The 15,247-nt window shown below is 42.0% G+C and overlaps 1 protein-coding gene across 2 annotated transcripts; it reads right to left on the reverse strand.

Annotated features, from left to right (window-relative positions):
- Positions 1–14,855, reverse strand: NFYB (nuclear transcription factor Y subunit beta). Of its 2 annotated transcripts, none has more exons than XM_087814865.1 (8): positions 14,767–14,855; positions 12,164–12,250; positions 6,760–6,853; positions 5,231–5,361; positions 3,313–3,510; positions 1,636–1,717; positions 838–917; positions 1–446 (listed from the first exon to the last, which is right to left on the reverse strand). In XM_087814865.1, the coding sequence occupies exons 2-8, from the start codon at positions 12,167–12,169 to the stop codon at positions 414–416; spliced, it is 624 nt and encodes a 207-aa protein (XP_087670991.1). In that variant the 5' UTR covers positions 12,170–12,250; positions 14,767–14,855; the 3' UTR covers positions 1–413. The 2 variants fall into 2 exon arrangements, with proteins under 2 accessions (XP_087670991.1, XP_016078714.1); XM_016223228.2 differs by lacking the exon at positions 14,767–14,855 and adding an exon at positions 13,837–13,926.
- Positions 14,856–15,247: the final 392 nt, after the last annotated feature.

The raw sequence follows: 15,247 nt of genomic DNA on the forward strand, positions 1-15,247 counted from the left end.
TGAACTCTACCCTTATATTTTATTAAAAGGGCAAACATCATGAATTAACCCAGCTGCTTACTTGAATTACAAAAGTAACATGATTCAATATGAAAATAAGAAACTGTCTACAAATCTCTGACAGTAATAAATTGCAATATACAATGCATACAGGAGTCATACAGAGCAACAAACTCTCGTACAAAACAAAAATATTTTAATACCTTTAAAATCCAAATTTTTCTTTAAAATCATTCATGAAAAAGATCCTCAAGTCAGAATTAACACCTCAATTAGTCAAGCATCAGGAAGCTACATTACAGCTATTTAATATACAGAGAGACATCTTTTCCCAGTCCTGTCTTCCTCATGTCTCTGCTTCAGAATCCTACAGACTTGCTTCTCTCTACTCCTCATTCCATCATTTCTTCAGATCATGAAAACTGAATTTGTTGAACACCAGAAATCTAAGATTAGAAAATTTAAATTGACAAGAAAGAAAAATTAGTTTAAAAATAACATGCATATTATAAACATTTGAAGAATAAAAACACAAAAAAAATAGGTGAAAAATAAGTCTGCTGCTCACCCCAACTCTCCACTCTCTCTACCCAAGGGAGCTACTTTATTAATTTCTTGTGTGTCTTTCTGAAATCTATATAAATATGAATGCGTGTATATATATTTTTAACCATTAAGAGAGTACCAAACAATTATATATTTTGAGAAAATAATACTTAGCCTTTTTTATAAAATCAGGTCAATAATAATAATGTGTTGAAATTAAGTACCTGTGATCAAAATCAATGAATGTAATCAATTTTTAAAATAATTTAAAATACAAAGAAGGTACTCTACCTGTTGATATGATGTTGTATAAACCATAACATTTTGCTGTTGACCATCTGCAGTTATTAAGCCAGCTGGTAACTGGTTAGCTAAAAGACAAAAAAAAGTTAAAGTGAGAAAAGAACTGCATCTTCTTTCTTGGCCTGAACCATAAACTTGTGCCATTAATGTCTCATTACAATTCTGTTGCTTATCAATATAATCTTAGGCCAAATCCTACCCTCCAAATCTTCCTTTTTAAAAAGAGCTCCCTAAAAAGCACATTTCTTCTATAGCATTTTTGATTTTCTGAATCTTCACGTCTCTGAAGTGTACTTTAGCTAACTTCTCATGTGTACAAATCTGCAGAAATGAGTTTCTGATTCATGGCAGACCTACACCATGACTGCTGGCTGGAGGCAACACATAACTAAGCAGCATATATTTTACATATGAGAAATAAAAACATATACATATGAAATTTCTATGAGAAATAAAATCACCATATGTCAATATGATACTCAATTTAAAAAAGGTAAACCAGTTCAAATTTATTTAAATCACAAGATTTTTATATTGCAAACTACAGTTTTCAGCATTCCTATCCCATGTGAACCTTAAACCAAAAAGTAGGGGCTATGGCAACTGGTCAGAAGTATTGGTGAAAGATGATAATGTCTGCAGAATTCAAATGATCCCTTATCCCTCACTGACTTCAAATACACGGGCATGAACTAAGAGCTATTCAGGACTGTGCTGTCTAAACGGTGCCGCTGTTCCTCAAGGGCCGCGACAGACACTGCACAAACGCATCACCACGCTGCTTACTGAAGGCCTCCTCTGTCAGCTCTTCACCTAGTCCATCCGTAGCTGTCACCGCTCCACCAATTCCCTTCTCTCCTTTCATCGCCTGGGGAAGGAGAACCAAAATGTAATCACTGCTATTCAAAGGAAACTGTTCTCTAATCGACAGTGCTTGCTTGTTTCCTAAAATTGGGAGGTCCTATTTTTACAAACACTACACAGAGTATTTATTAACACTTCTGGTTAATTACATATGAAGAGGTCCTTCAAAATGCTAACTTTTTATACAAGCAGTAATCATCACAAGACAATCTTAATAATGACCTTGAAAATCCAAAATATTTATGGGTAAAAATAAAGAAATTATTCTAATTCCACACTACATCAAAAGGAAAATAGAACACTACTTAAAAATGAAATAGTCTGTAAAATACTAAATATTCAGCTTATGAATCTACTACAAATAATCCAAGTTATCAATGATATGTAGAGCTCTCAGCCAACTGGGCAGTACTATAACAGCAAGTTTAAAGTTTAATTTTTTAAATTTATTTTTTAATATATCTTTATTGATTTCATAGAGAAGAAAGGAGAGGAAGAGAGACAGAGAAACATCAATGTTGAGAGAGTCATTGACGGGCTGCCTCCAGCATGCCCCCGACTGGGGACGGAGCCCACAACCCGGGCATGTGCCCTGACCAGGAATCGAGCCCCGGTCACCTGGACCTAGGTCGATGCTCAACCACTGAGCCATGCCCGGCCAGGCAATTTTTTTTTTTTTTAAACAATAAAGAGCTAAGATAGGAGGGACAAGGATTCATTTGCCTTCCCGGGTCTTGATTTTCCTAAGCTGGATGGAATTTAAAATTTCTAAATCAAAATTACAGTTTGGACCAAAGACCTCCAAGTCCCCATCCACTCTAAGGGGGATGGTGCTAACGATCTGGAAAATGCTGTGAAGAACCTGCATGTTCTCCTCCTACTTTAATCATCCCACACAAACCACTAATGGTACCTAACAGCGAAAGATACGAAGAGAATATTCTGAAAGCAATGTGACTCTTACGCCCAAGCTGCAGTGTGGAAATAAACACACTGATCTTAACTCATTTTCACAAAATTCACAGGCAAAGATAAACCAAGGAGGAATATAGTTATAATTCCCCATTTTTCTCATCTAAAAGGCCCAAGCTTTGAGATGCTCCCTGTTAAATTGATAACAATAACAGCTCACACCGTCATTACTGAGCATTCACCATACGTCCAGCTCAGTGCAGTACATGGACTGTTCTACCGAGTCTGCTCAAGAATGCTGCGAGGCAGGAACTATTACTAGCCTCCGAGTCCGCTCAAGAATGCTGCGAGGCAGGAACTATTACTAGCCTCACTTTACAGACCAGGAAACCAGGCCTAAAGTACTGAAATAATCTGCCCAGGGTCACAGAGTTCACATGTGGTGGAGCTGGGATTTGCCCTCCAGAGTCCACATTCTTAATCATTACGTAACTATGCTGTCATTACTAATAAACAGAGGAAAGAGAGGACTTACTATTTAAGTACAGTAACATAATGATTACACATGTCTGAAAAATACTATGTAATTTGCTATAAAATGAATTTTTAAACAAATGGTACATTTTAAAAGTTGGTGAATAGTGTGTCTTATTTTCTTAAAAGCATGATGGAAGACATTTTACTTACCTCTCTGAACTTCTGAAGGTACAATTTTAGGGGTTCTACATAACTGTCAAAGCCTAAGGTAGACATGGCAAAGAGAATATCTTCCCCATTGATTGTCTTCCGTTTCTCCTGATGGCATCTTTCGCTGGCCTCAGATGTTATAAAGCTGATGAACTCACTCACACATTCCTGAACACATTCTTTGGCATCTTTTGCAATCTGAAGAAAAAAATCATTGGTAAATTTGCAGGGACTATAATCATCACCTTCCTAACAACCTGCAAAAGTGAAAGGCCATTCAGAAGAATACAAACTTCAGTTTATTACTGTTAACCTGTAATCTTTGAAATATATGGTAATAACATTAACACAATGTGTGCTATTAAAATCGCAACCCTCAGAGTGAGAATTAAAAACTCAAACACCAGTGAGAGATGACTTGACAACCATTCACAAAAAACAGATATAATTTAGATATAAAAGCAACCACCGGAAGTCCCTACCACCCCACGATGAAAACTCTTACTGACCCAAGTGTCCCAAGAAAATCAATCAGGTTGTGTGTGTGTAGTTAGTATACTGTGGGCTTCAGACTTAGGTACCAGTTCTCTGCTCTACCATTTCCACAAATGAGGACACCAGCATTTAAAAAACAAACACTGAATTCACACAAGGCTTACAAGGCAGTGAAATAATGACATCTGGTGACATTTTTCCTACGGCAGATACGAAGTGCCAGGTATAGGTTTTGAGTTTACTAAAAAGCCTACCTAAAGAAGCACCTCATAAAAACAATTCTTATTTTAAGGGTCTGGGGTTTGAAAGTAAAACTCTAATGGACTAAATCATGCAATTCCAAAGCCACTTCTAACAGGAATGACACTCAAAATCCCTGCTGAAACATACTGTCTTTCCTCTCCATGCCTGTATTACATCCTGGAGAAAAGTAAACAAGAGTCACATAAATGCGTCAAGCAAGAGAATATAATGCGAGCTATATATATAACATTAGACTGTCTAGTAGCCACGTTAAAAGAAACAGGTAAGTTAATTTTGTTTTATTTAACCCAATAAACCTAAAATATTTAAATACAGGATCAATTTAAAAATTGAGATATTTTCATTCTTTTCTTCACACAAATCTTTAAAATCTAGTGTATGTTTTACATTTATAAGCGCATCTCAGTTTGCTCAATAACATTTCAAGTGCTCAATAACCATTTGTGACCAGTGGCTATGGGACTGAACAGAGCAGGCCTAGCCTATTTCAGCAATAATCAGCAGTTGTGCTTTTTTCCTTTAAAACATAAAGAGGACCTCTCAAACTGGAACTTCTAGGCTGAGTGATGTATTTTAGTAATATATTTATAAGCTTTATTACTTTCATCTGTACTTTATAAACTACAAAATGATGGAAGTTTATTATGCAATATAAAATGTGTGAATTTTACTTAAGACCAAGTGATGAGTATAGTGACCATGTGTTTTTAAAGTTGGTTCTAACAAAACTACTTAGAAAAACCAGTTTGATTTAAATGTATGTTAATATCTACAACTTTGTAAAAAATAGTTGTTTCCAAATAAAAGGATTTTTTTAAAGAAAAACATCCATTATCAGTCCAATATGACCCACTTTTGCTGCAACATTATAGAAGTTACAACATCATATGCCCAAACCTGATAGTTCTGACAATGCTCCTATTTTTTCAAAGATTCTTGTATTTTATCTGCTTCTAATAGGTGGGGGAGGGGTGCATTCTAGGAACATTACAGAATTGAAAATGGAACATTCTTCAGCAACTAAGTATTAAAATTGAAAGAAATATTTGATTTGCTGAAGGACTGAAATCAATGGCTAACTGTAGTCATGAACTATGTGTTCACGTAGTTTTACATCCCCCCGGCCCCTAGGAAACCTAGTTAGGCTTCTCCGTGTTACCTTTCCCGTCTGCGGGATGGCATTTTTCATGATCCTCGCCACATTTGCAATTGGAAGGTATATATCTTGTTCTCTGAAACTTTCTTTTGAACCATTTGTGTCTTCGTGATCATTCATGCTGTCCTCAGTATCTAACGAAATAAAAATAATTTAGTTTAAGGCTTCTCATAATTTCTAGTTCAAGGTAGAGAAGAAAGACTGTCTATAGCGATCTAGGATGAGAACCACTCTGGCTCATTTCCTCCCCTTTTAGGGATCAGGATAGTGTTCTTTTCAGCACCTTCCTAGGGCCGGAACTCAGCCTACTTGTTGATTTCAAACCCACTGTCTAGAACACTTTGGTCTTCGACTCTGCCTACTCAGATCCTATCTGCCCATTCGCCAAACGGCTCAGTACCGGCCCACAGCACTTCAGAAGTGAGCTGTCCTTTCACAAAATACCACAAGTGCCTCTGCATCTTTTCTGACACATTATACAATTCTTTTCATTTCTGATTCCCTCTATTAGATTTTTTCCACTAGAGACCAGGGATGGGCTTTGTGTCCTTCCTAGCACCTGGTAGCACCTTTCACAGAGCAACTGCTCATAAATATGTCCCATGACTGAGCTATAAAACTTATAGACCTTGACCTATGATGACTCCTTGAATATTGCTAGGTTAAGAGCTTGCATGTTTATCCAAAGCCAACTTTATATAGAAAGGAAAAACTGGATTTGAATATTACTGACCCAATTGTATTATTACTAATGTAGAATAGTTTTTGAACAAAGCTATAGCAGTGATCCAATGTTCTTACAAAAAGTGAATTTTCAAATTATGTAGATTTGGATATAATGGAAGCTTTCACAATACCAATAATATCCTTTATGATTAAGTGCATTATCTTGTAAGGAAACTTCCCCATTCCATGAATTAAATAGGGAAGGCACTCAAGCTGATTCAATATATATTTGTATGTGTTTAAAATGATGCTATCAAAATTAACTTGTTTGAGTATGTTTTAGGATGAAGTAACTAATTGCCCTCCTCTAATTGCTTCCTACAAAAATGTATCTTAACATTTTTAATCTTACAAATTAGAATGCCACAAAGCTAAATTATTTCTGACAGGCCAACATAATACTGCATAGCTCAAACTTAATATTGAATAAAAAATAAAAATAAATCTGTTCATAAGTACTAGAAATAATAGCTAGCAACTCACCTGCTAAAGAACTATCCCATTTACTGTATCAACTGAGTAAGAATTTTCCATATTTAATTCTCAAATAGGAAATCAGCAACAAATTTTTAAAGAAACTTTAAAAAGGCATACTTTTATAGAATTCTTTTCTAGGTCTCATCACTGTTTGAAGACTATTGCTAATTAAAGTAGCACGGTACACATTTTAGACTTTCACTGATCGGTGATGCAAGATTGCTAATTTTCCTGTAAAGACAAAAGTAACCTAGAACATTATATTAATAAAGTTTTCACTTCCTATTTTGTTTCTACTTGCGACTTTGTTCTAACTGTGGCTGTCTTACCATCATGCGGCTGTATAACATAGTGACTTCCTCCAATGTAGTCTGCAGAAATTCCTAGCTGAGAAGCGTCTGTTGTAGAACTGTCACCATCCATCTACGAGAAAAAAGCTTTTCAATATTCTTCAATAAAACTTGTCTAAAATAACATAACAGATTCAGTGCTCATGAAATGTCCCAGGATGGGTCCATTACATTTTTCATAGCTTAAGCTTACTAAAAGAAAACATTTATATTTCTTGATTTGGAAACCTTTTGATAATTTGCCAACTATCCGAGTACCCTACCATCCTCTATAAGTAATAAACATAAGACCAACAAGGAAACAAAAATAAGAAAATGGATCTAAATCACCCACCTCTTTCTTTTCAACTGCACAATCCTCAAACACAGTACAGGCAACGCTGATTTACAACCTAACTTATCCCTGGACCAACAAGCAGAACCAAAATTAGTAGTCTCCTGAAAGTCACCTATATGAGTCACTTTCAGCTCTCCTGCTAAAGCCTAATATTCCCCGGAAACCCTTCTGTTCCTGCTGCAAACTTTCTTCGTGGTCTCACAGACATTCCACAATAGACAATGTCTTGGTTCAAACTGTTGTTTGGGACAAGAAGTGTACGGATTCCTTGCACAACCTGTACCCATGTAACCAAAGGTACACCCACATTTTGAATGAGCCCATCAACCTCTAATTCTAGCCAAAGGTTAGTTTTCTCTTTCCCCTACCCTCAAACTTTTTATTCTTTTTTTAAAAAGAGAAAGGAACGAAGGAAGGGAAGGAGGGAGGAAGAAAAGAAAGGGGGTAGGGAGAGAGGAAGGAAGAGAGGGAAGGAGGAATCCCAAGGAGACTGGAGACCTGCATATAAGGATAGGAAAGGTATAACCACAGAAAAATGACTATTTGAAGATGCCTGCTTAATTAATTTTGCTCAGAGCTAAAAGAATTCTAAGAGGGAAAATCTGAGGGGGAAAAACAAAACAAAACAGAACCATTAGATTTAAACTGGCTACATTCCATTTCACCAACACGGCAAATCCTGGAAATCTTTCTGCTTTGCAGATAATACTGGGGGGGGAAAAAAGAGAAACAAAACAAGGGAATGGCTAGTTGTGGGTAGAAAATTTTTAATGCATTATCTGAATAAACTGTAGCAAAATTTAAGTGTAATTTATACTACTTCCAGGACAAATCAAGAGACACTTGATCCTGGCCGCTGTGGCTCAGTGGTTGAGCGGCGACCTAGGAACCAGGAGGACACAGTTTGATTGACAGACAGGGCACATGCCCGGGTTTCAGGCTCGATCCCAAGTAGGAGGCGTGCAGGAGGAAGCCAATCAGTGACTCTCTCATCACTGATGTTTCTCTCTCTCTCTCCCCCTCTCCCTTCCTCTCTCTGAAATCAATAAAAGCATATTTAAAAAAAAGACAGACATTTGATCCTAAATGTTCATTAAGGCCCAGGACCCAGCCCAAACTTAATGTTATTAATTGCAGTATCTGAATCCTTGTGGAACATGTCTTCTTTTCCACCTCTGTTGGATTTTTATCGAATACTAAAATAACAGGCTAGTTTCCAAGTCTTCATTCAATAACATGGCTTTTCTTTGATGATACATCTGTTGACTGTGGTATCTAATTTAATTGTAGATAGACACATTTCTAATAGTTGTTTTAAGGGGGTAGAGAACAGAATTCACCAACCTTTAATAATCTGTGAAAGTACAGGGTACCTATTTACTGATACTCTTTTTTAAAAATTTTATTGATTGACTGATTTTAGAGAGAGGAGGGGAAGGAAAGAGAGAGAAACAGATTTGTTGTTCCACTTATTTATGCATTCATTGGTTGATTCCTGTACGTGCTCTGACAGGGGATCAAACCCACAACTTTGGTGTATCAGGACGATGCTCTAACCAAATGAGCTACCCAGCCAGGGCCTCTAAGAAGTGATAAACAGTCAGTGGGCTCTGACTCTGACTTACCTACTAATCCCTAAAAACAAGCACCCCTACTGGTTGAATGTATTTCTATATAAAATAGAAATAACAATATCACCTTCCCCATCTTAAACAGCTAATATAAATGAATGTGAAACATTACCCAAATATAAAATGCTATATTCATCCTAATATGCAAATAAGATACTAGAAGGTTAGTCTTTAATAGATAAATATGATGGATTTTATAAGCCATAAAAGAGAGTTCAATTAAAATAGCTGTGAATTGACTAATTTTTACAATGCCCCCGGGAAGATCAAGGTGCAGGAGACAGGACCAGTGGTTATTTTAGAACATACAAATGAAAACAAATCTTTTTTAATGGGAGAGGGGGAAAAAAAACACCCAGTAACTAATTCTTTCCAAAATGAATGTCCACAGGATACCATGAGTCTTTTTAAATTAGCTTATCTGCAGGACACTGTTCAAATAACCAGGATCTGGGAGATTAATTTATAAATATAACATAAAAAGGATTAAAAGCAGAAAGTTTAAATCACATTATCTTGTTATATGCTGGAGTTAGCAGCAAGACCATCATTTGGATTAACAGAATTAGTCTGTAAACCTCAATCTTCTAAAAAATACTTCTGAAAGTATTTCAGAGTTGTCAGAATTACACAAACAGAAACCTGCTAAGGACAGCATTTGGCACGTGGAGTGCTCAGGAGACATCAGAGACCACCCTCCCTCCTTTGAAGATGAGCCACGCCATCATCTGCTTAGCTGTCCGTGTCTTTGGTTCCGCATGTTTCAGCTTTTCTGTCCTTTGACCATACCTTCTGTCTTCCTCTCCTCTATCTTTCTACCATAAAAATCTGTGCTCCATACTTTAAACCCAGTGTTCCCCCATCCTCCTGAAATCTTTTGTGTTTACTCCACTCTGCAAGCCAAAAATTAGTGTTCCTTTCTCTGAATCTCCAAGGCACTTAGTATCTTCCATTCAACAAATTAGCCTCATCTTTGATGCTTACAATATGCTATCCATATATAGGGAATGAGGGGGGGAAACTTGCTACATACATCCCAAGGTTTTTTCTAAAACATCCTATAAAATTTACAAAACAGATGATGGGTTGCATGTAAGCCAGTCAATAAATATTTACCAAGTGGACACAGTCCTTATCAGGTCTGTGCTATGTGCTAGTGGCGAAGCAGTCAACGACACAGACAAGCCTCTGTCCCCATCTTGCAGAGGAGACGAATGTTACATAAACTGGGGGCATGGGGAAGGGGTGGTGAGCACGGCCCATCAGTACTCCCAAGGAACAGGTGCTGGAACCGGGTCACCTGGTTTGAATTTCCTACTACTTACTGGTCACGTGACCTTGAGCAAGGATGACAAGAACAGAACTTGCCATGTAAAGAGTGCACTGTACAGCAGGAGTGCTCACTGAATGCTACAGCGAGCTATTCAATAATTACAGAAGACTAGCTGTTAGTGCTAAAAAAAACACACAGATGTTTTGTTATATGCTTTGGGAGTTTATTCCGAAAATGACCTCACTAGTCTGAGGAGTCAAGGAAGGCTGTCTTAGGAAATAAATATTTAAACTGAGACAGAAAGATAAATAGCCATCAGTTAGGCAAGGAAAGATGGGCAAAGAATGTTCCAGACAAAGGAAACGGAAATACAGTCCTGGTGGATTAGAATGAGCTAAGTAGGGGCTAGATCAAGGAGTGCCTCTCGATAAGAGCAGATCCAGAAGGAGTTCTAGCAAAGAGGGCAAATAAGGTTCCTTTTTTAAAAGATGACTCTGGCTACAGTCCAGTATAACAATGAACTGAAGGGGGAACAAAGTGGGGGCAGACGAGCAAGGACCATAATGCCTTGGTCAGGGCAGGAATTCAGGCAAGGTGATGGTCACTCCCAGTACCTGGAGATCGAGACAGTGAGAGACTGAAGAGATTTCAGTAGTAGGTAAAATCAGTAGACTTGGTAACTGACTGAGCCAGAGCTGGAGGAAGAACCAAGGATAATGCTGGGATGCTTGCAGCCAGGTAGAGGACGGCCACCGCTGCAGAGAATGGGAAGGAAGAGTGCGAGTGTTGGGCAATGCAGAGAGCCTGGCTCAAGGTGGTGACCATGAATGTATAGTGGTACCAGTGTGTCCACTGGTGACACTTACAGGATGGGTATAAGAACAGAGAAGCTAAAGTACTGCAGTGCATGCAGACAACAAAGAGGGAAGAGCATGTAGGGAAATGACACGAGAATGGGTAAAATGATGAATCATTAGGTTCAAGGGAACTGGCAAATATGGATGAAGAGTAGTTAAATCCCATTAAATTACTTTAGTGACTATTCTAATTATTTAGTTGAAAAGAGTGTTCTCTAAAATATGTGAAGTTAATGGTCAGCGGGCTAAGAAATGCACCTGGTTCCCGGTGCATCTCGCCAGGAGGCAGTGATGGACCACCGGCCCTTAGCACAGACCACCTGGGTTGGAAGCTGGGCTCCCGCTTACTAGCTCTATGTCTCTACGTACCATCTCTTTGTGCTTCAGCTTCCCCATTTTCAAAATGGGGTTGCTATGAGAAGTGAAATTATCGTGCTTTTTAGCATTTAGCAAAGAGCATAAGTAACAAGAACTCGACAAATGAAACCTTACATGATTACTGTCCCTTCGAATACAGTTCTCATCATTCTGTCCAGGCATAAAGAGTGGACCCTCCACTTACCCTAACTAGGTTTGTTTTCTGCTCTGCCTTAAGGGCTGATAAAAACCTTAGTGCTAGAACATGCCTTCCTCAGGGATCACCAGATGCAGTTCTTTTGGTTGAGCAGTGAGGTAATCCCTGCTCAAGGAAGTTGTGACATGTCTGATGTCACAGATACAGTAGCAGATCCAGAACTAAGTGTCCAGACAGGCCAAGTGGTATCTCTTCACTAGGTTATCCTGTGAAACCCCCACTTGGACCATGCAGATCTACTCTCCCTCCCTAAACATAAGTTACTCATCTTCAGGCTTTTTACTTGGTGACACCCTCCCACCTACCCGAACCCCATTCATCCTGGGAGGCCTACAGGCTCCCGCAAAGACATTCCCAACTACCTGGGCCTACCACACTTGCACTATCCTTAGAACCCATATTTTCCATTCTGCACATAACTGTCCTCCAAGTATTCAATTTGACTAAAGTCCTATCAGACAGACAGCCTCTTCAGAGCTGGGACAAGTTTTTTATCCTGTAGCTTTGACAGCACTTAGGGGTGCATGGGAAACACTATGTGACAAGTCACTAAAAAGAAGGACCCACTGGGAATGAGGACAGGTACTGTTGGTCTATACTTGAAAGGCATTCATCCTATCAGGAATCTCCAATATAAAATCAGTGATAATCTTGTTTCCCGATAATTAATGTAAAAATCTAATTAACATCCAAAATGGTAAACATACTTACGGTCATGAAATACTGCCAGAACCGTGTTGTCAGTGGCGTTCAAGAACACTTGTCTAAACTGGTACCTAATCTTTGCCCAATTTCAACCTAGAAGATAAACACGTATTAGAAAAAATGTATAGCCTACAGGCTTTCTTTGTAAAATTTTAAAAGGCACATATAATTTTATCTACAATTCTTATTCAATGGAGTGCATGGTGTAAAACAGTGCAAAAAGCAGGCCCCCCAATAAATGTTTGTTAAATTGGAAGTTTTGGAGAACTCAAATTTTAAAAAGTTGGTTCTATTGCTGGCAGTGGGGGGAGGACTGCTTTCCCAACATAACCCCGAATCCAGTCATGCTCACCACAGTCATCACAACACACCAAATTATATAACGTGCAAGAGACCAAAAATTACACATCGAAACTACTTAAAATATTAACACCCGAGACACAATATCAACTTAATTTGGGGAGATGGTTTTCTTAATGTTTTAGAATGAGATTCAGGGGTCCAAAAGCTCAAAAGGGTAGAAAAATTTATCTCAGAAGACAATGCTTTTAAATTAAATATCTCAGATCATACTGGAAAGAAGATACATAGAACAACAACGCAATCAATTAAGATCTCTACTTATAATTTTAAAGCACTACCATTCAGGACTAAAATTGCATCTGAATTGCTCCTCATTCTCACTGCAAATAGCTAATAAATCGGCATCAATTACTAATGTTACAATCTCCATTTCTCATTTGTTCTTTTCCTTCTTTCAAGTGAAACCATTAAAAGAGGGGTGTCAAAACAAAAAACATCCTTTCAGTGTTAATTTAAGGGAAGACAAAATAATCATATGCATCCCAGCATGAAATCCAGTAAACAGCAGAAAAAACTGTAGCCACTGAATTGAATTTTTAAAAAACCATCACAAGAGTAGAGGCAGCAAAGACAGGCTGGCATGGTCTGCTATAATGGTAAAAGCAATTTTTAATTTGTTTTCAAATACTGTCCTCTTTCTAACCCCAAAAGTGCCCAGAAAATTCCTTCCTGTAGCTAAAAGTGTTATTTAAAGGCTGTCTTTGGGGGGGGGGAAATCCTCACAACGCATAAAATACAAGAGCCATATATATTTGTGCATTTTGCTTGGGGGTGGGGATGGGTCTACACCTCACCACACTCACTCACCCAAATAATTGAGTATTTAAATTCAGTGTGTTAAAGTAAAACCCTATTACCTCATATGGTATATATTTTCTTAAAGGCAGGTTATGATATATGTGCAAGCTCAAGGGAATGCATACATCCGTTTAATGTTTGAAGAAATGCAAATTGTATCCAAGAAAAGCTACAGACCCTTCCTCCACCCTCCCTTCTCCAGCACCAGCAACCAGCGTTTTGCATCAATAACACTCCTTAAATTAAGCTACAAGAGCAGCGCGGAAAAGAACCGAACTGCCTTTTAAGGAATTCTGGTTAAACTTTCAATGCTTTACAAATAAAACCCCTATTTATTAATGCCGCTTAATGGGCCGGTTGCCTCACCACTTTCCGTGGCTGAGTAGTTTGCATCCCGAGTGCCCCAAACACCCCAGCGGGCGTGGCGTGACCCGGGGAACTGTGCAGTCCCAGAGGGTTGGCGGGGCTGTTTGGTTCTTTTTTCAAGGCCGGACACTACCTAAGCTTGTTTCAATTACCTTGCCATGGCACTTTGGGGGCGATTAGGACTTCGGGGCGCTCTGTAATTCTTTGTTCTCGGAGACTACCGCTCCTAAGGCCCAGCACAAGCCCCCGACCCCCGGCCCAGGCTGAACCCCGGTCCCACCCGAGAGGCTCCTTCCCACCTTCGGGGCGCGTCCAGGGGCCGCGAGCCGCCAGGTGGCCGCATTCTTTACGCGCGAACCAGGCTGCGGGGAGGCCACATCCACTCCTTCCTCCCGGGCCTCGCTTCCTCCCGCGAGGGTGCGGGGCGGCCCGCGGCCCCCGGCCCGGCGACGTCGGGGCCGCCAGCGCGGGCGGGCGCTCCTGGCGCGCATCCCCCGGGCGCGCCCGGCCCAGGCCCCGGGCCCGCGCCCAACGCCCGCCGCCCGCCGCGGGGCCCGGGGCCGGGGCCCGGGGCAGACAAAGCGGCCCGCCCCGCGCCCTCGCGGGCGGGAGAGGGGCGCTCCCCGGGGACCCCCGCGCGGCTGCCAGGCCGAGGGGGCAGGGTCGGGGCCGGGGTCCGAACCGCGTCCCCCGCCCCCCCGCGGTCGGCCTCCCGCACAAAATGGAGCCGGCGGGGCGCCGCCGACAGGGGGGCCGCGGGCCCGGCGCCCCTTCCTCGGCCTCCGGCCCGGAGCTCGGCGGCGGCGAGCGGGAGGCGCCTGGCCCGCGGCCCGCGCTCCCCGGCCCGGCGCACAAAGAGCCGCGCCGCCGCCCGGGCCCGCTCGCCGCCCGGCCCGCAGCGGGAGCGGCCTCGCAGGCGCCGCGCCGGCCCCGGCCCAGGGGCGGGCGGGCGGGAGGGAGGCAGGTGCCCCCGGCCGCGGCGGCGTTGGCGGCGGGGACGGCGCCGGGAGGAGACGGACATTTCATTCGAGCTAAAGTGGAGTCGGTTTAGGAGCGATCATTGGCCGAAGCGAGACACAAACCTCCAATGCAGCCCTGGTTGGCTCCCGTCTCCAATCGGCTGTTTGGTTGGACAGAAAATGGCTGCGAAGGAACCAGTCCCAGCGCGGAGCTCCGCTTCCAGCACTCGGCCTCCCCTCCCTCCGCCGCGGGCCGCTTCCCTCCGCCCGGCACCCTCCCTCCGCGCCTCCCGCGCGCCCGCCCTCCGTGGCCCCGCCCCGGCCCCGCCGCGTGCGCCCGGCCGCCGCCCCGCGCGGGCTCGCAGAGGGCGGGCCGCGGGGTGCGGGGCCGGGGGCCGGCGGTCTGTGTGCGGGCCCGGGGCTTCCGGGGGCAGGACCCGGGCGCTGGCGTGGCCCCTGCGGGCCTTCTCCCCGCGGCGCCCCCGGGGCCTCCCCCCCTCCTCTCCCCGCCCCCTCCTCTCCCACGTGGAGGTGCCTCACCGGCCCGGGCGCAGCCAGCCCGCGCCCCGATTTTTAAGAAGGGGACACCAAGGGCAGAAGCCGC

The sequence above is a fragment of the Miniopterus natalensis genome, chromosome 2 (assembly GCF_054644295.1).
Source record: "Miniopterus natalensis isolate mMinNat1 chromosome 2, mMinNat1.hap1, whole genome shotgun sequence".
Lineage (NCBI taxonomy): Eukaryota > Metazoa > Chordata > Mammalia > Chiroptera > Miniopteridae > Miniopterus > Miniopterus natalensis.